Here is a 24,442-nt window from a genome sequence, read left to right as displayed (position 1 = left end):
TTTAAGTGTTTTGTATTCATATTTTATTTGTTTTCTTTTTAATTAGTTTGCTCGTAATACTTTAATATAATTGTGATGGATGACAATTTGAATTGATAATGCCCATTGAGAATGTTTATTGATATTGAACTTGTTGCACAATTGAATGTTGGTATGAGATTGTTAAATGTTGATTATTACTTTCAATTGCTTCTATTCTGATTGCAATCAATTCATATTCGCATTTAATATCATTTCTACTCTGGATGCATTTGTTCTATAATTGGTTGGTTGGATGATACAAGGTTGACAAATTGTATTTGTTAGCATCATACAAACTAGTGGTGTTTAATGGTTAGTGTTTTTTGGTCAATCGATGATAATCTTTAACCAATCAGACTCTGAGTAAATCAGTAGGGAGACACGATAGATTATACCTAGATTGCTAGGAGATGTTTTTGGTGATTTGCGTAGCCATGTAGATTTAGGAAATCTGAGAGCGAGGAGAGGAATTGTAGGTGTTAATTTAGGAAATTTGCCTAGCCTTGTGTTTTACTTAGCTATTAATTTTACGCTCTTAATTACTTACAATTAATTAGTGTTCTTAGTTTTTAGTTAATCAATTTGCCAATTTCATTATCATTACTTGAATATACATTAGGTTGATAGTAATTGCTCTCTTTGTATTCAACCCTTCTTACTGTTAACTACAGTAATTAGGATTAATTTTATGACCGTGACGATCGGCTCTACACATAGGCTATTGGGCAATAGGTTTCAGATGTTGTGCAGAGTTTTGTTTACGGAAGGATGTTAGAATATGATAATGCTATCTACCAAAGTAGTGACAAGTTGTAGAAGTTTTGTTTAAGGAAGGATGTTGGGATATTGGAATGTTGACTGGGTTGACTTGTCAAGCTACTTAGCTAACTGTTAAGTAGTTTATCTTAAAAGTTCTACTTTACTCCTTTTGTATATAAGTGTGTAAAGCAAAACTTCTACAACTTGTCACTACTTTGGTAGTCAGCATTATCATAATCTAACATCTTTCTGTAAACAAAACTCTGCACAACACTTCACCTTAATTCAAGCATAATGAACCAGTAAGACATCACCACTTGCAGATAAATTCTCGGCATAACCTTTCATTTTGAGAATAATCATGCATACCCATATTATCCTTTTTTCATATTTTGCAAAAGACTCTTAACATAGAGTGTTTTAGCTTTGGACTCAGTGAGAAATTTTTTTTCCAATGTAAGCTAAATATCAGTGGCAAATTGACATTTAGAAATCACAAGAAACGTAGACTTTGATATTGAAGACAATAACCAACTCACTAGTAACTTATCATTTTTCTTCCAAAGTGTATATTCCGAATTGGGTTTTTTGGTTACCTTTGAGCTTGAGCTATCCAATTCAATTCTAACAAATGGAGTAGGACACGATATAAGTCTAGTGAGATGTTCTTCAAGATCATGAGCTCCGATAGCAAAGAGAATTTGTGACTTCCAAAAACGATGGTTGTCTCTCGTTAGTTTAGGTGAGATTATAGGAAGTGTCAATGAAGCTAGTGAAGAAGAACTGACAAAATTATTTGAATCAGAGGTATGCTTGGAACTTGAATTCTTATTCGATTTATCAAAAGAGGAAGAAATTGAATAGGAATCGGCCATTTTCGACATTTGTCAAAGGCTCTGATACCAAGTAAGTGAAGAATAGAGATAGTGAAAGTGAAGAATAGAGATAGTGAAAGAAGAAGAAAGAGAGAATATTCAAGAAGAAGACTTGAAATTTTTATTAATGATAAAAAATATAATTTACACACTTATATACAAAAGGAGTAAAGTAGAACTTTTAAGATAAACTACTTAACAGTTAGCTAAGTAGCTTGACAAGTCAACCTCGTCAACATTCCAATATCCTAACAAGAGACAAGCTAAATATTACATCCTTTTTGCCTAATCTTAATGAAAATGCATAGGCAGTTGCACCTGGAGTAGAACAGTTATAGTAGAAAACAGTATTACTTTGTAACCGCAAAGCTGATGCAGTGGAGTAGAGTAGTTGCAGTAGAAGTAGTAGCTGTAGTAGTTGGAGGTGTTTGCAATAATTAAAGTTTGACACCGAAGACCTGAAATTGGCTGAAGTAGTCGGAAATGCTGAAATCTGTAGAAATAGTAGTTGAAGTAGTTGGAAGTGTGTGCAGTGAAATTGTAGAGCTTATCTAAATATTAAAACTGACGAGCTAATGAAGAAATTGAAGCTGAAGAGCAGGGAATTGCAAAATGTGAGATTGTAGTTAAATGATCCTAGTAGGAAATTGAAAGTAGAATAGGAGAAAGAAGAATTGAGTTTTAGTTTGAGGGAAAATGTTAAGTAAGGAAAATGTAAAAGAGGCATACTGTTTTTCCAGAATACACAGGCAGTCAAGTTTGAGGGGGAATGTTGAGCAGAATGCACTAGAAACAATTATATGAAAATGTAGAATTTAAGTGAAATCAGCAAGGGACGTCTGATCCTGAAGGAAGGACGCCCGTCCTCATGACCGTCCCTTGTACTATCCAATTTTGGAGCATATTGAAGAACCAAGGCAAGGACACTCGCCCTTATGAAGAGGGACGCCTGTCCCTATATCTTCAAGCCGTCTCCCATTCCTGTGCCAGTTCTACCTTCTGGAAAATCAGTGCACATTTTGGTGAATGACCAAAGTGTTAAGCTTTAGAAGTTATTTGACTTTATTGTAATTGTGTAAAGGACCAACGTGTTGAGTTTTAGAAGTTGTTGAACTTTATTGTAATAATGTTAAAACGATGTGTTTTACACAACACCTATTTGCAATCCCGCTTAGACTTGTATTCAATGATTCTGGTAATACAATTTACAAGGATTCTTGATCCTTTCTCAGAATTCTCTCAATTTTCTGGATTCTTCGAAATTCTTCACCCTTCGCCGTCAAAGTTCTCGCCTATGAACGCACACCTTAATTTATAAATATCTTCTAATTTGGTTTAGCTTTTCATTTGGTAAAACAAAATAGATTAAATCTATTTGAAGAAGTCAAATTTTGCTGCGGAATTAATTTCTTCTGAACCAAGATAAGTTAGGAAACATATTTTTTTACCTATACATCGAACGGGTCAAAATAAGTATTTTGAAGGGTCCAATTCAATTCGTCCGCTGACAAGCATTCCTAGAATAAAATTTGAAAATCTAACCAATCTACACCAAGCCTCTCTTTGTTTATTTATTATTAGGTCAATTTACCAATTACATTTGTTTACTTGAGTCTTAAAATTGTAGAGGTGGACTTCAAAAGAGAGTAAAGCAGTTAATTTAAGTTGAAATAATCAAGGTAAGTAAAATTAGACTGCCACCGATCATACATAATAATTTTTAATTTTCGCTTATAGTGATAGCCAAAAAAAAAGTGTCATTCACAAATTAATATAATGTACTTCAATACTCAATCACATAGATCTGTATAGGCTTAATAAATCACTGAGAAATTGAGCTAACCATGAAGGTCTTCAGCTTACAAGTCTTTTGTATTATACTTCATGCTGGAATCCTTCATTGTCATCCTCAGGCTCGTTACACATTTGTGGTAAGCTTTATATCAGTGCCACCTCTAAATTGAGCCATTTTAAAAGCTAGTCTTCCTCTACAATACTATTTTCTGCATCTTATTTATAAGGAATTATATTAATAACTACTTGATAATTGTTGTAGGTGGAGGAAACTCCATACACAAGACTTTGCAACAATAATACCATCTTGACGGTGAACGGACAGTTTCCAGGACCGACGCTATATGTAAACAGAGGAGATACAATCATTGTAGATGTTATCAACAACGCCAACTATAACATCACACTTCACTGGTAAATTTGAACCTTTTTGTCTTTATGTTACATCCAAACCAATATATTACAAGAAAAATAAGCTTTTCCGATGAGTTTTTTACCGACACAGATGTGGGCGTCAGTTTAAACCACCTCTCCCGACAAAGTATTGCATCGGAAGAGGTGTTTTGTTTTTCTCAGCATAAAGTGTGATAGGGATAAAATTTTTAGCCTGCTACGATGTAATTGTAATCGACCGATCTCTTGCAATCAATGTAAAAAAGTATTGATAACTTTGCAGGCATGGAGTGAACCAGCCTCGGAATCCATGGTCTGATGGTCCTGAATGGATCACACAATGCCCTATCCAACCAGGAGCAAACTTTACTCAGACGATAATATTTTCAAAAGAAGAAGGGACTCTTTGGTGGCATGCCCATAGCGATTGGGCAAGAGCAACGGTTCATGGTATTGTAGTAATATATCCCGAGAATGGAAACAGCTATCCGTTTCCAAAACCTGACGTTGAAGTTCCTATTATATTAGGTCGAGCCACATGATATTGGCAGATTCTCTTCTGATACAAACTTTTTGAAACAATGAATATTCCAATTAACTGTTTATGGTTCCTTAATTAATTACAGGTGAGTGGTGGAAGAGCAATATTTATGATGTGTATGATGAATCTCTGCGGACCGGAGGGGATCCAAATATTTCGGATGCATACATGATCAATGGTCAACCTGGCGATCTGTATCCGTGCTCAAGTCCAGGTCACATTTGATATTATCAACATTAGTCTGATTACACTATATTTTATAATTTTAAAAAACTTTAGATTATTTTTAACGTAATAGCAACTGAGCAGATGGCACTTGCCCAGAAGGCTTATTCAGCATATATATAGTTATATACTCCATATCGAAATTAGTTCAAATATGGAAGCTAACATTCATCGGAAATGTATATTGGAACTGAACTTGACGTCTGATATATGGCTGTTAGTTGGTCGTCAAAGCTTGTAAAACTTGCCAATGTAATATAGCAGTCTAACCATTTAGATATAATTAATTAGTTAATTTAAAAAAATTTATTAGTGATATATATTTTATTAATGGAATATAATATTGTTTGTTATTTAGGAGTATACGTTAATTATACACGTATAAGAAAATGTTAGTTTTGAATATATGGGAGAGATTTAACGATTCCTTACACGAAATTCACACTAAATTTTATTGCAGATTTAAGTATTTATAAAATGGGCGGAAAGATTTATGATGAATTTTATAACTATTGTTAATATAATAAAGGAATCACATAGCAATAAAAAATAAACACATTGTACTAGGCTCGGTTCAGGAGATGCTAATTTATATTTACTAATAGAGATGTGTAATCAACAAGCTTTCATTTAGTTTACTATTTGCAGGAACATTTATGCTAAATGTTGACTATGGCTTGACTTATCTTCTCCGGATAATCAACGCTGTCGTGCAAGACATTCACTTCTTCGCTGTTGCAAATCATTCTCTCACTGTGGTAGGATCAGATGCGAGCTACACGAAGCCATTCACGAGCGATTACATTACAATTTCCCCTGGTCAAACCATTGATGTCCTGTTATACGCTAATCAAAAGCCTGATTATTACTACATGGCAGCTAAAACTTACGCCAGCGTATTTAATACTTCTTTTGATAACACAACGACCACAGCTATTATTCAATACAATGGAAACTACACTCCGTCGTCAACACCCTCATTCCCTAATCTTCCCCTTTATAACGACACAAACGCGTCAGTGAATTTCACCGGAAGACTTCGAAGCTTAGCCGATGTAAATCACCCTGTTGATGTCCCGACCAATATTACTTACGAATTCTTTTACACACTTTCAGTGAATGCATTTCCGTGTCCAAACAGTTCATGTGCTGGAATAAACGGGACAAGACTTTCTTCTAGTGTAAACAATATAAGCTTCGTGTACCCATCCATCGATATACTAGAAGCTTATTATAACAGCATCAATGGAGTCTTTGGAACTCAGTTTCCAGATTTTCCACCATTGGTGTTCAATTACACAGCTCAAAATTTGCCATTGGAATTTGAGATACCACGACGAGCCACTGAGGTGAGAGTCCTAGATTATAACTCTACAATTGAGCTTGTTTTTCAAGGAACAAATCTTCTTGCGGGGGCAGATCACCCCATGCATTTACATGGATTCAGTTTCTATGTCGTTGGATGGGGACTCGGAAATTTCGACAAAGATAAAGATCCATTGAATTATAATCTTTTCGATCCTCCTCTTCAAAACACCATTGCTGTCCCGATAAACGGATGGACCACCATTCGATTCAAGGCAAATAATCCCGGTACGTTGTTCACTTCTTTCCCTTACTATTTCGATCATCTTAAGGTACGTTTTAAGAACACGTTTATAAAGTAATTTTTTTTTTTTTTTTTTTTTTTTGGGGGGGGTATTTTAAGCAGGAGTATGGTTCATGCACTGCCATTTAGATAGACACTGAGCTGGGTGAATACGGTTTTATGTGAGAAACGGCAACGCATCAAATGCACGTCTGTTACCTCCTCCAAGCATGCCACCTGTTGATTGTTGAAGCTATTTTTATCTTAGTTAAATTATAAAGAATTTGCCATCGATCATTGACTTCATATATTCGTTCGCAGTTGTAATTTCAATATGACAATATTGAATCTCGCAAATTTTGTGTGAGCATTCGGAATTGTAAAGAGTTGTTTGACATTATCTATGTATTCAATTCCAAATGATTCTATTGAAAGGACCTGTAAATGGAATTCAATTCAATTATAATTTTATACATCAATCTGAAGATTTTCAATTAATTCAATAGAGTAAAACTATATTATAAACAACTTAATATTTCAAAACTACATATAATCGATTTAAATTATCATCAATCTAAGACTTTTCGATCTAATTCACTGGGGGTAAAACTATATTAAACTAATAGAATTATTCAATTTGAAATGAGTTGTTATTAAAATTCACGATGTCAAGTAAAACCGGAAATATTTCAGTCCAATTTCGTAAGCAATGACATTAACTCCCATCTAATCCAAAATTCAAACTTTAATACTCAATATATGTAATTCTCCTTTATAACTTAATCTATGAAGTCGTCAAATGTCCAATAATAAATCTAAGGTACAAAACTTAAATATCAAGCCTCCCTGACTCTAATTGAGCTTCAGTTTTAATTGAGGTCAATTTTGATTAATCAATTGGTCTAATATTACTACCCTAAACCAAGTGAAAAAATTTACAATTAATTCAAAAAAAAAAAAAAAAAGAATCCCTCAAGATTTCGATTTTTGAGTGTATTTATCAGACCTTTAACCTACAAATCATCGACCAGGCTTCCTCTATGATAAAAACCTTCGATTATTTCAATTTCCTACTAAGCAGATCTTAATTTGTATTATTGTATTGCCCGATATTATTCAACTTAAATCTTTAAGTGCCAATGCTAACACGATCAACACTTCAAGAAATCTAACTGGGACAAGTCATCTTCGTTTCTTGTATATAATTAATTATCTTACAATAAAATATGCATATAAATTATAATCTCTAGTCTTTAATTTCGATTATGGATTTTGTCATTATAACAAGAGTTTCAAGGAAAGAAGAAAGAAAAAAAACAGTAATTTAAATAATGTTTGACTAAAGCTAATTGGATGTTATGTCTATCCAGCTATATATTGTAGTGAAAATTTTCTGATTAATAAATTTAATAATTAATCTGCCATTCTACAATTTTTTTTATAATTAAATTTTTCATTTGAGTATTCAACTCGTGTCCTTTCTACATTTTTTTTAAAAGACTATATTTTGTAAACTGGTCAATTATGGCTATGTCTATAGATTCGCCAATATAAATCATAATTAAGTTTGCAAAAGTAAAAGCTTGAAAATGGCTTGTAAACATAATCGAAGGAACTGCAAAGTATATCAACCACTAAAGGTACTAAAGAAACAGAAGAACAAAATAATTTATCATGTAATATATTCCGAAGGTTGAAAGCTAAGTGAAAAGATTTTATGGAATCTTACAGAATGTTATGGGTAAATTATTGAATTTCGTTCATTATATCAAAATACCCTAATCCTTAATATTACAAGTTTACATAGATGGCAGGTTTGATGTTTCGTAGGGGCAGGGTAAGGATGTTAATTTGGAAGACGAGGTGTGTTTGGGGATAAATTAAATCATGAATTGAAACGGAAAGAGATGAGTTTAGTATCCCTAACCCGAAATACTAGGAGTGTAATCGAGCCGACCGAGTCGAGCTTTTGGTAAATCAAGCTTGGCTTGGTTACTGTAGCAATGAGCTCGAGTTCGAGCTCGAGCCCAATCAAGCTTGGCAAAGCTAAATTGAGCTCAACTCTTAACACTATTGGAAGCTCAAATTTGAACTTGAGCTCGAGCCACTAGAATTCGATAAAGCTCAATTTCCATGAGTGCAAATCAAGCTATAGCTCAAATTCCATCTCGATTAGCACAAACAAATACAGAACAGCACCAATTACATACAGTTGAAAGATTAACTCATATAATTACACATTTACACCGCAAACTAACTCAAAATACAATGAAACATTTAACTCATATCAATTACACTTTGCTTAGATTGAGATTGAGATTGAGAGTGAGAGGCTGAGACAAAAGTGAGATTAAGATTAGACTCTAAGACTGTAAAATAAAAATTACCTGAGATTGAGCGGCTGAAGTTTGAGACTGAGAGTGAGACGAGAGTCACGAGAAGGAGAAGGACAATTCGTCAGAGGAAGGGAAAACGACGACGGAGAGATTACAAACGGAAAACACGAAGAACAAAGTAAATGGGGAAGGAGAGAGCTTTTGAGAGTTAGGGTTTGTTTCTAATTTGATTTACCAATTCCTAATCGATTTTGACTTCATTTGATATGGTATGGTGGATTTGCAAGTTTTTAAAACTAGAACATATCATAAATTCATAGGCCCCTATTACTTTAAAACCTAGCATATAACCCTCGAGCTAGCTCAAGCTCGAGCTTCACAAGCCGAGTAGTACCGTGTTCAAACTGGCTGGCACTGTAGTCGAGTCGACTCGGCTCTTCAAGCCTAGCCAATTTCGAGTAAATCTCAACCCAAGCACAAGTGACTCGGCTCGGCTTTCACCCCTAACCCAAAGCCCACCCGTTGTCTGTAATAATAATAAATGTGAATATTTATTCATATAGTATGTAACTCATGAAAAAGATAAGATACTATTTAGATTAAAATTAAGTATCTACATATAATATCAATATCTAATAGATAAAAATAAAAATAAAAATTACATAATAACAACTTTTTACTTTTTAATATTACTATAATCTGTTGATAGTTTTTTTTTTTTTTTTCAAAGAACAATCGTACTATATAGTAATAGTTTTATTTAACTAGAATATGGCGATATATGTTAATGTTATTATTTCAAGTAAATTTTAATAATTTTATACCTAGAAATAGGGTGGGGATGGAAAAAGTAATTCCCATCCCCACCCAGCGCAAACAATTTGAGAAAATGGATGGAGAATGGAAACCAAAATTGAAGGAGGGGTGGAGGATGGGAGATAGGAAAGGCCTCTCCTCCCTCTCCTCACACCATTGGCATCCTTAAAAGTATTTGTGGAAAACTCATATTTGTCAAACTTATGAATTGTGTGTGTACACATATGTTCTGCATGCACACTAATTGCCAGACTTGAGTCTTGGCTTGTTTCGTTTAGAGTGTGTATGTACAACAGTTTGTACTCTCACTCTTGCTGCAGATATTTGCAACCCAGCACGAGTTGCATGACTGAAAAAGTGAAAAATATATTATTTATCTTTTTCTCTCACTTTTTAGGACCATTTTTGCATGTGTCATAACATCCTTAAGTAGTCCTAGGGAATAAAGTACTTTTCCCAATTTGCTTTGTGGTCCAAACCAAAAAGAAGGAAAACTTTCCTTATTTGGACAAACATGTGTCAGTTCCTTGTTGGCTGACTTGGCACTATATTGTTGAGCAAGAAATCCTTCATTATATAATACCCCTTCTTGCATGTATGAATCTAACCTTATGACCATTTGTTTCATTGTACTCTAATTCTCTTAGAGTATTTTTTTCTCTTAATTAAGGTTTAAGATTCACTTCCATATTTTGTGCCAAAACCTCACCATAGCAAACACGTTATTGATGGCTTTTGGAACAGGGTTCCTTTGCTGATGCTGATGTGTGTAGCGTCAGTGGTTGCAGTTTGGTGGTTCACAAGCTGTTCACGGGTGTGTTCCCAGTGTGAAGAAGATTTAAAGGAATTGCTACACGTTAAGGATTCAGAGTGTGGTGCTAAGTGTAAAGTTGAACAGTAAGTCTTTTTTACTGTAACTTAGATCAACTTTGAACTATATCTAGATCAACTTTGAACTATATCTTGTAATGTGTTTTTAACTTAGTGGATTGCTTCGATCTGGATAAGATCCCATGGATCTAGGCTAAAAGTGGATTCAGCCAAACCATGCATATGGTTGTGTTCTTTATTTTCCGTACTTGTGTTTGATGTGTTCAAATTGGAAATGCTTAATCTACTTGGTAAATTTTCCGCTGCACTTAAAATGGGTAACTACACTCTCTAACGTGAGTTAAATCTCCAACTCTCTCCCCAACAGTATTATTTTGAAACCCATATTGAAAGCTGATGCCTTCTCTGGTCCAAGGGCACTCTAAACCAGGTTATAGCATTTGGATCAAATTGGCCTATGGTTCAGTTGTTAGAACAATGTCGAATTGTCAATTGAACAGTCGAGTTAGAGAACCAGTCGTTAGTGATAATTGCTATAGGTGGGTTAAGGAAGAGGGCAAAAATCAATAATCAGCCCATACAGTCTTCAAACAGTCGCTGATCTAATCAAACAATCGCCGTTCTAATCAAAACAACCAAACAAGCAATAAGAATTAATTGAATTTAATCACAACCCAAACAATTAGAATCACAAACTAATTAAGATGAACGAAAGAGAAGAGACAAAGAATCAATGAAATTAGGGTTTGCAACAAATGTTAAATGAAATTAGGGATTGTTTAGAATCGGCCTGATTCTGGCGCCGTTACACCCACTTGACACCACCATTGGCATCACCTTCACCTCGATGACCAGCTAAGTGCACCCATCGATCGTTGATCGTTGTCCATCAACTGGTTTGCGCGACTACCTATCTTTAGGTCGATTTTCAACCACTTCCAGTGACAATCAAACAAACCTAAACTGGAGATATTATAATCAAGAACATAAGCAATTAAAGGTTTTATAATTGCAACGCCACCAAAAACGATAACGATGATCAACTATTTGGTTTGGAAAAGTAAAACATAGAGGAAAGATAAATAAAAAGAAAGATAGCTTACCTTGAAGTGATAAAAAAAAATGATGTAAAAAGTTGCAAGGTTGTTTTGCTGGATTTCAAACCTATAGGGACTAATGATAACTTTNTCTCTTAATTAAGGTTTAAGATTCACTTCCATATTTTGTGCCAAAACCTCACCATAGCAAACACGTTATTGATGGCTTTTGGAACAGGGTTCCTTTGCTGATGCTGGTGTGTGTGGCATCGGTGGTTGCAGTTTGGTGGTTCACAAGCTGTTCACGGGTGTGTTCCCGGTGTGAAGAAGATTCAAAGGAATTGCTATACGTTAAGGATTCAGAGTGTGGTGCTAAGTGTAAAGTTGAACAGCAAGTTTTTTTTACTGTAACTTAGATCAACTTTGAACTATATCTTGTAATGTGTTTTTAACTTAGTGGATTGCTTCGATCTGGATAAGATCCTATGGATGTAGGCTAAAAGTGGATTTAGCCAAACCATGCATATGGTTGTGTTCTTTATTTTCCGTACTTGTGTTTGATGTGTTCAAATTGGAAATACTTAATCTACTTGGTAAATTTTCCGCTGCACTTAAAATGGGTAACCACACTATCTAACGTGAGTTAAATCTCCAACTCTCTCCCCAACAGTATTATTTTGAAACCTGGATTGAAAGCTAATGCCTTCTCTGGCCCAGGGGCACTCTAAACCCGGTTATAGCATTTGGATCGAATTGGCCTATGGTTCAGTTGTCAGAACAGTGTCGAATCGTCAATTGAACAGTCAAGTCAGAGAACCAGCCGTTGGTGATAGTTGCGATAGATGGGTTAAGGAAGATGACAAAAATCAATAATCAGCCCATACTGTCTTCAAACAGTCGCTGATCTAATCAAAACAACCAAACAAGCAATAAGAATTAATCGAATATTAATCAGAACCCAAACAATTAGAATCACAAACTAATTAAGATGAACAAAAGAGAAGAGATGAAGAATCAACGAAATTAGGGTTTGCAAAAAATGTTAAATGAAATTAGGGATTGTTTAGAATCGGCCTGATTCTGGCGCCGTTACACCCACTTGACACCACCATCGGCATCACTTTCACCTCCATGACCAGCTAAGTGCACCCGTCGATCGTTGATCATTGTCCATCAGCTGGGTTGCGCGACTACCTATCTTTAGGTCGATTTCCGACCACTTCTAGTGACAATCAAACAAACCTAAACTGGAGATATTATAATCAAGAACATAAGCAATTGAAGGTTTTATAATTGCAACGCCACCAAAAACGATAAGGATGATCAGGTATTTGGTTTGGAAAAGTAAAACATAGAGGAAAGATAAATAAAAAGAAAGATAGCTTACCTTGAAGTGATACAAAAAAAAATGATGTAAAAAGTTGCGAGGTTGTTTTGCTGGATTTCAAACCTATAGGGACTAATGAAAACTTTCCAAGGGTGTGTTTTCTGGATTTCAAATCTGGTGGATATGCTGATGTCATCGGTCTGACTGACTAATCCAATCGGTCACATTGGCCAACCTGGGAACCAACGCCTTGACCAAGTCAAGGCCCAGTTCGGGTTTCAAAACATTGCTTAAAAGTTTATGAATATTTGAACAAATTTTGAAATTAAAAAAGGACTCATTATCGATCTAATAAAGACTTAAGATCCTGATAATAAACAAAAGTTTCCTACACTTTTAGTTACAAATGCTTTTGTTTTATGGCTATGAATTACAATACTTTATTGAGTGCAGATAAACTGAATATTATAGGTGTGATATTGAATGCTTGTGCTAGTATTTGTAGAATATTGTTCTTATAATATATTATGATGTAAATATGTAATCGCAATTAATATTATGGGTGTGATATTTAATGTTATAAAATAATAAAAAATTGTTCAATGAGATAAATGCACGTGCATTTATCCAATCTTATATAGGATAAGTTTGAGTCACATTAGTTAATTGTTTAGAGTCATAATTGTTTTCCTATTTTAATTAGATTTTAAAATTTAAGAAGAAATTGAGTTTAGTTATTTGAGTCGTATTTATTTGCTTTTTGGGTTAGAAATTATGTTTACCTTATTCTAGTTGTACTAGCTAGGAATAGTTAACTGTAAAAAAAAAAAAATAATAATAATAATTAAAAAAAAAAACCTTGTTAAATTACAAATTATTCTTAACTTATCAATAAAAAGTTTCTCCCACCAAAAATTATTTTTCATAGATTCGACATCCTTAAAAACATTATATTGCTGTCTTGATTTTTATATTTTGCGTTTTTGTTTCATCACAGTTATGATGTCCATTCCACTAAAAACTTCCTCTTGAAAACAACTAAAACAAAATGTTACTGCATACATACAATAAAAATGGACTGGATAAAATATATTAGAAAATGTAATTTATGGGTTTAATAGAGTAATATTGATAGGATAGTGTTTCTGTTTTATATGAGGAAACAAAACCTCCAAAAGAATGGTAATTCACAGTTTAAGAGAAGAGAATTTTATTGATTATTACTTATCAAACCTTAATTGTTTTAGGATTGATATAGCCTTACACATTATTTTAATCCTATAAGGACTCTAATGGTTTAATTCACATCTAATAAGATATTATATCCTAATTATAAAAGGATAATAAGATAATCATAATTATATCCTAATAAGATAATAGCATAATTATAAAAGATTTAACATAATTATAAAATACTTGACATAATTATCCTAATTCTAAAACAATCCTAACATTGCCTTCCCCATCAATTCAACCTTGTCGTCAAGGTTGTGAGGTATTGCACCACAAGAAATAATTTGGCGCAATTGAGGTCAAAAGCAATAAAGAGACGGCAAAAGTTCCACCACTGGGGTCAAAAATAAATATGGTAAAAAAGTCATTTGTTCCTTCGTTGTGAGCCAACACGATGCCTCGCAACGGCACCAGAGTGAGATCAGAACCCGTGGGAGGCTTGGTGAGGGCCGTCGGCAATGGTGGAGGATTGTTGTTATTATGACCGAGAGGGACCTTGGGAAGGTCAACAATAGACTGGTGGTCGACGACAACTCTAACATAATCGATAGAATGGTTGATAGGACCCACTTAAAAAATGACTTTTGGTTCTCGAGGAGAAGGTCATGAGTTATGGATTCGTGCCATCAAAATAGGGCACCTTTAATCGAAAAGGCTTAGCATCACTGTCCCCCATGAGCTCTTTTTGTCATTGTTGAAATGTAAAATAGGAAATAGAATTATTCTCTTTGTAATATAGGAAATAGAATTATTCTCTTTGTAATATAGGAAATAGAATTATTCTCATTGTAATATAGGAAATATAATTATAATAGGAATAGGAAATAGAATTATAATAGGAATGTAACAATTTACTTCCTAGATTAGTTTTTTTGTTTTTGCTATAAATTCATTGTACAATTCATTATGAAATACAAGAAAATATTTCTCCACATGGTATCAGAGCCAAGTGTCTGAAATTTCAAATTTTTTTTCTTTTCTTCTCTCTTTCTCGGAATTTTTTTTTTTGCGACTGTTCTCCGGCAACGATCAGAATCTAGTCTAATCACACTAGACTGATCGTCTTCCCATCGTTGTCATAACCTGAGTGATTTCGTCGCTGGCCGCCTCTGCACGTGCTCTCACGTGCCGATCAATTTTCTGGCGAGTGTTCAGTTTTTCCAGCAAGCGTAAGTTTCTGTGTTTCTGTTAGTTTCAAGACTTCATGGATTCTTCAAAAACAGCATCTCCTTCGCATCCAAGTGGTTTTTCTTTTGTATCTCTCCCTCCCATCACCACTGAACGATTAATTGGGACTGCTAATTATTCATCATAGGCTGCCTCTGTCGAATTATGGTGTATGGGTCAAGGTCTGAAGGATCACTTGACCACCAAAGCTGCCGATATTACGTCAAATAAGTCTTCCTGGACTAAAATTGATGCTATGCTGTGTAGTATGTTATGGCAAACTATTGATCCCCCTCTTCACCCTATTTATAAATCTTATCGCTCTTATGTTAATATTTGGAGTCAGACTAAACTTCTCTATACAAATGACATTCAACGTTTATATTCTGTTGTGTCCAACCTAGTTCATCTCAAACAACAGGATATGAATATGTCAGACTTCCTTCGTAAGATGGCTTCCCTTAAGACAGAATTCAATCTGCTGTTACCAGCTGGTAAATCTGCAGCAGAAGATTTGGCTCAACGGGACAAGTTCTTTATGGTCTTGACACTTGCAGCTCTCGGTCCAGATCTTACACCTGTTCGAGATCAAATTCTTTCTGAATTCATTGTGCCTTCTCTTGATGAAGTGTTTGCCAGATTACTTCGGGTTTCCTCCCCTACTACTGTGCATTCCCCAGGTGACTCTTCGGTCCTTGTTTCTCAGTCCCACACTCTTCGAGAACAGGGCGGTCGAAGTGGCAGAGGAAATCGGCCCAAGTGTAGTTACTGTCATCGATGGGGGCATCCCAAAGAGAAATGTTTTAAGTTACATGGTCGACCTACCCAAGCTGCTAATATTGCTCAGGTTGATCACTCTGATCTTCATTCTGAGTCCTCAACAGTGCCGGCTCAGCCCTTCTTAACTCTTACAGGTACTGATTATGATGAATACTTACAGTATCAGGCCAATAAGCAATCTTCTTCATCCATTGCCTCCGTCGCTCAAACTGGTAATTCAGTTGCTTGCCTTTCTCAGTCTTCCACTTTAGGACCTTGGGTCCTAAATTCAGATACCTCGGATCATATTTCTGGTAACCCTTGTTTACTTACTCAGATTACAAATACTGTATCTTTACCTCCTGTTACTTTAGCCAATGGGTCTAAAGCCGATGTTCAAGCTATTGGATGTGAAAAACCCCTCCCCTAATTAGCATTAGACTCTGTGCTTTATATTCCCAAATGTCCATTTAATCTCGTGTCTATTAGTAAACTTACCCGCTCCTTAAATTGCTCTATTCGTTTTGATACTGACTCTGTTGTTATACAGGATCGCGACACGGGACGGATGATTGGCACAGGATGTGAGTCACAAGGTCTCTATCATCTCCATATCCCATCTACAGCATGCATTGTCTCCGAGTCTCGGATCTTCTTCATAACGTTTGGTCTTTCCAAACTTGGAAAATGATCCTAACTATCTAAATTATCGTCATTGAGTTGTGAGTCGTGTCAGCTTGGAAAGCATACTCGTAGTTCTTTCCAAAGCGTGTCAATAAATGGGCTGTGTCCCTTTGAGTTAATGCATTCAGATGTGTGGTGTCCTTGTCGTGTTAACTCTACTTTGGGATTTAAATATTTGTTACATTTATTGATGACTATTCCGTTGCACTTGGTTATTTCTTATGCACTCTCGTTCTGAATTTTTTCCATATTTTCATCATTTGTGCTGAAATTAAGACTAAACATAATACTACCATTCGTATATTGAAGTGATAATGCTCGTGAATATTTCTCTGATTCCTTTACTAAATCATGACATCTCAGGGAATTCTATCAGTCTTCTTGTGCTTATAGTCCCCAATAGAATGGCATTGCTGAGCGTAAAAATAGACACCTCGTTGAAACTGCTCGCACTCTTCTTTTACATAGCCAGTTCCTTTCCGGTTTTGGGCTGACGCGGTTCTAACCGCCTGTACTTAAAAATCGCATGTCTTCTTTGTCTTACAAGACTAGGTTCCACACTTCATATTATTTCCTGATATCCATTATTTTCTCTTCCTCGCGTGTCTTTGGGAGCACTCTTTTGTTCACATTTTCCCTCTTGGTCAGATGATAAACTGTAGCCAAGTCTACGAAATGGATTTTCTTAGGGTATTCACGTCTCCAGAAGGGCTACAAGTGTTATTCACTCGCCCAACATTGCACTTCACTCTGCTGATGTACGTTCTTTGAGTCTTCTCCATTTTTTCCTCATCCTCCAGTGGAGTCTGATCCGGTTGTAGATATTCTACCAATTCCATACGTTGCTTTTCACCTTCGTTCTTTTGATACCTCAATCTACTAATAATACCACTTTTCCTGTCGACAATAGTCTTGTTCCTTTTACAGGTAATCTGATGTTCAGCTGCCATTCCTGAGATCCCTGTTACGTAGTAGATGTCCTATGCCGATTCCTCCATGCCATGGTCTTGTCTCCAGCGATCAGTTTCCCTTGGTATTCATAAAGGTATGCGGTCTACACGTAACCCTCATCCCATCTACAATTTTTTGAGTATCATCGTTTATATCCTTCATATTATGCCTTTGTCTCCACCCTTTCTTCTGTTTCTGTTCCTTGCAATGTTCATGAGGCCTTTTCACCCTGGGTGGCGTCAGGCAATGGTTGAAGAAATGTTACTGTGCATCATAATCATACTTGGGAGTTAGTTTCCTTACCTCCAGGCCATTCGACTGTTGGTTGTCGATGGATTTACACTATAAAGGTTGGTCCAAATGGTAAGGTTGATCGGCTGAAAGCCGTTTGGTGCCAGGGATACACAGATCTATGGGACAAATTATTTTGACAATTTTTCTCCTATGCTAAGATTTCTTCCGTCCGGTTGTTCTTTGCTATGGCTGCTATTTGAAACTGGCTATGCACAATTGGATATTAAAATGCTTTTCTTCATGGTAAACTTCAAGAAGATATTTATATGGAGCAACCTCCTGGTTTTGTTGCTCCGGGGGAGTCTGGTTTGGTATGTAACTTTTCGTTCTCTATATGGTCTAAAACAGTTCTCTCGTGCTTGGTTTGGATGATTTGCACGTATCAAGAGTTTGGTATGATTCAATGTGAGTCTGATCACTCTGTTTTCATAGACATACACATCAGGGCAATGTATCTATCTGTTGTCTTGTCGATGATATATATTACAGGAAGTGATCAAGATGGCATGGACAGTTGAAGCAACACTTGTTCAAACACTTTCAGACGAAAGACTTAAAGCTACTCAGATACTTTCTTGGCATAGAAGTGCTCAGTCTAAATTTGGTATTGTATTTCTCAAAGGAAATAGTACTGGATATTCTAGAGGAAACAGGGATGTCAGATTGCAGACCAATAGACTCTCCATGGATCCTAATTTAAAACTTTCACTGCACAGGGGGAGCCTCTTACTGATCCTGGAAAGTATCGAAGACTTGTTGGAAAACTTAACTATTTACTATCACATGACGGGATATTTCCTTTTCTGTCAATGTTGTGAGTCAGTTCCTTCAAACTCCGTGTGATAGTCATTGGGATGCAGTGTTTGGATTTTAAGGTTTATCAAGGGAGCACCAGGGAGAGGCTTACTGTATGAAATAAGGGTCATTCGCATATTGTCGGTATTCCGATGCTGATGGGTAGGTTCTCCATCTGATAGAGTTCTACCTCAGGATTTTGTGTTCTTGTTGGAGGAAACCTGTTTCATGGAAAAGTAAGAAACAAGCGGTTGTTGCAAGGTCAAGTGCTGAAGTAGAGTACGTGCAATGGCCTTAGCCACTTCTGAGCTGGCTTGGTTAAAACAACTAATTCAAGAGTGAGATTGTCGAAGTATCACAAATGAAGTTACCCTGTGATATCAGGTTGCCTTCATATTGCTTCAAATCCAGTGTTTCATGAGAGGAATAACACATAGAAATGATGTGCACTTGTTCGAGAGAAAGTTCTATCAGGGTGTATTGCAAATAGTTATGCAGTTCCAACGACCAATTAGAGACATCCTACTAAGTCTCTCAAAAGTTCTCGTGTTGACTTATTTGAACAAGCTGGTGCATATGACTTATATGCTCCAGCTTGAGGGGGAGTGTTGAAATGTAAAATAGGAAATAGAATATTCTTATTTGTAATATAGGAAATAGAATTTTTCTCATTAATATAGGAAATAAAATTATAATAGGAATAGAAAATAGATTATAATAGGAATGTAACAATTTACTTCCTAGATTAGTTTTTTTGTTTTTGCTATAAATTCATTGTACAATTCATTATGAAATACAAGAAAATATTTCTCCACAGTCATTGTCTTTGTTCTAGCTTGGCATCAATGTCAGTCAGTTTTAGTGTAATAGTCATCAAAAGAACTCTAGGGAGTCAAGTTTGGTCTCTTGAGCGTTCAGTCTAGCCCCATGTTGAGAGACAAGTTCTTCCAAAGCCTTAGGTGAAAAGGATAGCCATGGAAAGGGAACGAGAGCACCAATGATAGGATAGTGTTTCTGTTATATGAGGAAACATAACCTCCAAGAAGAATGATAATTCAGAGTTTAAGGAAGAGAACTTTGTTGATTATTGCTATCAAACCTTAATTGTTTTAGGCTTTATATAGCCTTACACAATTATTTAATCCTATAAGGACTCTAATGCAAGACAAACAAAATCTAATTATAAGGCTTTTCCAATAGCTTGGATATGAGATTGCCAAATTGCCCTCCTCCAAATAGCAAAGCTCTTTTCGCTTTTGAGAACACAAATAATTTGAGAAAATGGTTATGTTGATGGTCTTTTCTTGAAGAGTTGAGATGTTGATTAATCAAATATATATTATTATACTATTGTAGAGTCAAGCTAATTTTTTTTTTTTTTTTTTTTTGTGCTTGAATAAAAATGAAAAATATTTAATCAATTTTTTCTTGAGGTTTGAGAAAAATGACATATGCAGTGACGAAATGGATGATGGTGAAGGAAGAATCGTCTCGATCGTTCAAAAACAAAGTTGATGAAAAGGACCTTATTGCAATGTGACAAAAAAACGCAATAAATTGGTGAAAATTCTTGCGAATCTGTTCCCTTTTCTAATAATAATTCCTCCTCCCCTTTTTTTTTTTTTGTGTTGGTGTGTTCCTTTATGATTTATATGTATAAAAGTAAAAGTAAAGTGCTATAATTATTTTTATTGTTGCTTTACTGAATTAAATGATACAATTTAGATTCTAATTCGATGTTTAACTTGAGATTAGATAGATATTTATCACATCCATAATTAAATATATACATTGGATCAAAAAGTAAAAAAGAAAAAAATTCAGTGTTATTCTTTTCGATTCGAAAAGCATTATTTGAAAGCACATACAAGTGCTTTTTCTTATTTTTTAAAGCATACTGAAAACTTTTTTTTTTTTATTCATAAAAGTGCTTTTGCAATTTTTTTTTAAAATATTACAAAAAAATTAAATGAATTAAAACGTTTTTATCAATTTCTAGAAACTTTCACCTTAAAATCTAGTTTACGATAAAATATAAATAAAATTAAATGAAGGTGTTAAACTTTTTACATGAAAAACCTTTCAAGACGAAAGGAAAAAACCACGAGTTAACAATAAATCATCTACACAAAAACTTTCACTAATCAAGCAATAAGTTACAACAAAGTTCTTTTTAGAAAAAAACTATAATGGTGTGGGTCAATTTTTTCACTGAAAATGGATAACAATAAATTGTATCAAAGTGAAAAGTTTGAGTACCGCACCAATTGACGCAAAACAAAAGAAGAAAAAAATTAACGATTCAAACCGTTGGATGCATAGATTACCATCAAAACATGATGAACAGAGGAATTTCACCGTGGATTACGAACTTTTAATCCAGAAACAATCATTTTTCTCTCCTTTCTCTCTCCTGCCTCTTTTTCTCTAACTCTCAAAGAAATTGACAAGGGGCTCAAAATTTGTTTTGTAAATGCTTTGGGCTTCATGTCCATTAATGTTCAAGCCCACCATGAATGGCCAGACAGCCCAACATATTCGAACCTAGACAAACTTACTTCTTTGATCTATTCCTTCTCTTCTTTTCATCATCTCCTTCAAAATGGAAAAGAGAAAAACAATAAAAGATGAATAGAAATAATATGCTAATTCAGAGACATATAAATTATTTTATAATAAGTACGGCGTTGGCTTTCTTCTTGCACAAAAAGTTGGAAGAGTCGACGGAGAGTTAGTGCGGCGTTGTTGCAAGCATTTGTGCTCGGAATGGTAGAAAATTTTCGTTCAACCCCATAAAAAATCTGGCTAAAACTGTCGAAGAGTCGCCAGCAGTCTATTGAGCGATTTTCAACCGTTTCTAGTTTGTTCCAGATTTCTAACAGTCGGTTAAAGTACGCAGTGACTACGAGGTTGTTTTGTTTTATCTTGATGAGATTCTACTAAACAGTGAAGATCTTGGCCAGGTCAAGTTTCCCATACATTTCTTTGATATTGTTCCACATTTCTTCAGCAATCTCTATGGGTGGAAGTCTGGCGACTGTCAGAAGAAAGGAAGTTGCTGGTCCAAGACCGGACTAAGATATTGCGGCGTTTCTAGTGTTTGTACAGTTGTGGTTCGGTGGGCAAAGGAACTGTTCCGTCGAGAAAGTTGTCTTTGTCTTTTGCTATCAGTGCTCACCAGAAATCACGAGCCCAAGTCGCGTAATTTTCTAATCCGGTGAGAGGCTACTTGACCAGTATGAGTTTTGGTCCATTTGAGGCTGGTGTGTAGAGCACATTGCCGAGTTCTGGTCTGCCGCCGGCAGGTCAAATTAACTGAAACTAGGGGTGAAAAAAACCGGTTAACCGAAAACTTGAACCGAACCAGTTTTCGGTTGAAAAAATAATTGAACCGAAACCGGTCCAGTTTCGGTTAAAAACTAGTTGTGAACTGAACCGAAAAAATCGAAAATTCGGTTCGATTAACCGGTTTTAAACTGGTTAAATATTGGGCTACATTTTTTAGCCCATAGCTCAATTATAAATTATGGGCTGTTTTTTTTTTGCCCAATTCGATCACACTCCACTTTAACCCATTTTTTTTCTAATTTTTTTTTACTTGAATTAAAATTATGCTTTATCAAACATGAAGAAGAATAAGGTTGAAGTCCAATCATGGTATTCTCTTCCTCTAAATAGAAAAACAATGAAAGAGAAGAAATGGAGAAGACGAAATAGAAAAAAAAACAGAAAAGTGAAAGGAGAAGAAGAGGAAAAAGAAAAGGAAAAGTGGAGAAGGAGATGAAGAGAGAAGACGAAAAAGAAAAAGAAATTGGCGGAGAGGAAGAGAAGAAAAGATGAAAATATGAAAATATGAAGAAAAATTTAAAAAAAGAAAGACAAAGCAGTGAAAGGAGAAAGAAGACGAAAGAAAATAAAATAATGAAAGATAAAAAGTTGGTGAAGGAGAGGAAGAGAAGAAGACGAAAATGGGAAGAAAAACTGAAAAAAGATAGAGAAAGCAATGAAAGGAGAAAGAAGAAAAAGAAAGAAAAAATAGTGAAAGAAAAAAAAAGTCTTTGAGAACCAAACCCAAGAAAATGAGCAGAGTAGCAGATTGCAGGCCTGCATAGCTAATACCAAGAAAAATGGGGGGAAAAATAAGGGATATTTTTATTTTTTTTATTTTTTTCAAAATTAGTTTTCAAAACCGGTTTCGGTTAACCAGTTTAATATTATCCTTAAACCGTTAACCGAATCAAAAATTTAGTTTAATTATTTTAAAAAACTGAAACCGAACCGATTAATTTGAAAAACTGGTTTTTTTATTCGGTTTGGTTTTCGATTTTTTTTTTTTTTTTCCAGCCCTAACTGAAACACCACCGAGTAGGAATTGGAATTGGTTTGACCCGAATTCAAACCCTAAAAGCCAAATGAGAAATTTTGACCCAAATTTGGATTCTGATCTGGATTTGGACCTAGATTTGAAATTGAGCCAGATCCATGATCTTGGTCCAACACAATTGTCAAGTGCTGAAGTAGAGTACGGCAATGGCCTTAGCCACTTCTGAGCTGGCTTGGTTAAAACAACTAATCAAGAGTGAGATTGTCGAAGTATCACAAATGAAGTTACCCTGTGATATCAGGTTGCCTTCATATTGCTTCAAATCCAGTGTTTCATGAGAGGAAATAACACATAGAAATGATGTGCACTTGTTCGAGAGAAAGTTCTATCAGGGTGTATTGCAAATAGTTATGCAGTTCCAACGACCAATTAGAGACATCCTACTAAGTCTCTCAAAAGTTCTCGTGTTGACTTATTTGAACAAGCTGGTGCATATGACTTATATGCTCCAGCTTGAGGGGGAGTGTTGAAATGTAAAATAGGAAATAGAATATTCTTATTTGTAATATAGGAAATAGAATTTTTCTCATTAATATAGGAAATAAAATTATAATAGGAATAGAAAATAGATTATAATAGGAATGTAACAATTTACTTCCTAGATTAGTTTTTTTGTTTTTGCTATAAATTCATTGTACAATTCATTATGAAATACAAGAAAATATTTCTCCACAGTCATTGTCTTTGTTCTAGCTTGGCATCAATGTCAGTCAGTTTTAGTGTAATAGTCATCAAAAGAACTCTAGGGAGTCAAGTTTGGTCTCTGAGCGTTCAGTCTAGCCCCATGTTGAGAGACAAGATTCTTCCAAAGCCTTAGGTGAAAAGGATCAGCCATGAAAGGGAACGAGAGCACCAATGATAGGATAGTGTTTCTGTTATATGAGGAAACATAACCTCCAAGAAGAATGATAATTCAGAGTTTAAGGAAGAGAACTTTGTTGATTATTGCTATCAAACCTTAATTGTTTAGGCTTTATATAGCCTTACAATTATTTAATCCTATAAGGACTCTAATGCAAGACAAACAAAATCTAATTATAAGGCTTTCCAATAGCTTGGATATGAGATTGCCAAATTGCCCTCCTCCAAATAGCAAAGCTCTTTTCGCTTTTGAGAACACAAATAATTTGAGAAAATGGTTATGTTGATGGTCTTTTCTTGAAGAGTTGAGATGTTGATTAATCAAATATATATTATATACTATTGTAGAGTCAAGCTAATTTTTTTTTTTTTTTTTTTTTGTGCTTGAATAAAAATGAAAAATATTTAATCAATTTTTTCTTGAGGTTTGAGAAAAATGACATATGCAGTGACGAAATGGATGATGGTGAAGGAAGAATCGTCTCGATCGTTCAAAAACAAAGTTGATGAAAAGGACCTTATTGCAATGTGACAAAAAAACCAATAAATTGGTGAAAATTCTTGCGAATCTGTTCCCTTTTCTTAATAATAATTCCTCCTCCCCTTTTTTTTTTTTTGTGTTGGTGTGTTCCTTTATGATTTATATGTATAAAAGTAAAAGTAAAGTGCTATTAATTATTTTTATTGTTGCTTTACTGAATTAAATGATACAATTTAGATTCTAATTCGATGTTTAACTTGAGATTAGATAGATATTTATCACATCCATAA

General features: G+C 34.9%; 1 protein-coding gene across 1 annotated transcript; it reads left to right on the top strand.

Annotated features, from left to right (window-relative positions):
- The first annotated feature begins 3,499 nt into the window (after positions 1–3,499).
- LOC116104889 (laccase-14-like) lies at positions 3,500–6,587 on the top strand. The gene is made up of 6 exons (XM_031391330.1): positions 3,500–3,586; positions 3,712–3,863; positions 4,126–4,370; positions 4,469–4,597; positions 5,257–6,201; positions 6,320–6,587. The coding sequence occupies exons 1-6, from the start codon at positions 3,500–3,502 to the stop codon at positions 6,355–6,357; spliced, it is 1,596 nt and encodes a 531-aa protein (XP_031247190.1). The 3' UTR covers positions 6,358–6,587.
- Positions 6,588–24,442: the final 17,855 nt, after the last annotated feature.

Source organism: Pistacia vera, unplaced genomic scaffold, assembly GCF_008641045.1.
Source record: "Pistacia vera cultivar Batoury unplaced genomic scaffold, PisVer_v2 Contig487, whole genome shotgun sequence".
Classification (NCBI taxonomy): domain Eukaryota; kingdom Viridiplantae; phylum Streptophyta; class Magnoliopsida; order Sapindales; family Anacardiaceae; genus Pistacia; species Pistacia vera.
This window is presented reverse-complemented; position numbering and strand designations above follow the sequence as displayed.

Excerpts from the sequence above, each read along its gene's own strand:
- LOC116104889 (XM_031391330.1), top strand. The coding sequence starts at position 3,500 with ATGAAGGTCTTCAGCTTACAAGTCTTTTGTATTATACTTCATGCTGGA. Across the intron at positions 4,371-4,468 it reads TGAAGTTCCTATTATATTAG|GTGAGTGGTGGAAGAGCAAT; the intron begins GTCGAGCCACAT and ends AATTAATTACAG. Across the intron at positions 6,202-6,319 it reads ATTCAAGGCAAATAATCCCG|GAGTATGGTTCATGCACTGC; the intron begins GTACGTTGTTCA and ends TATTTTAAGCAG.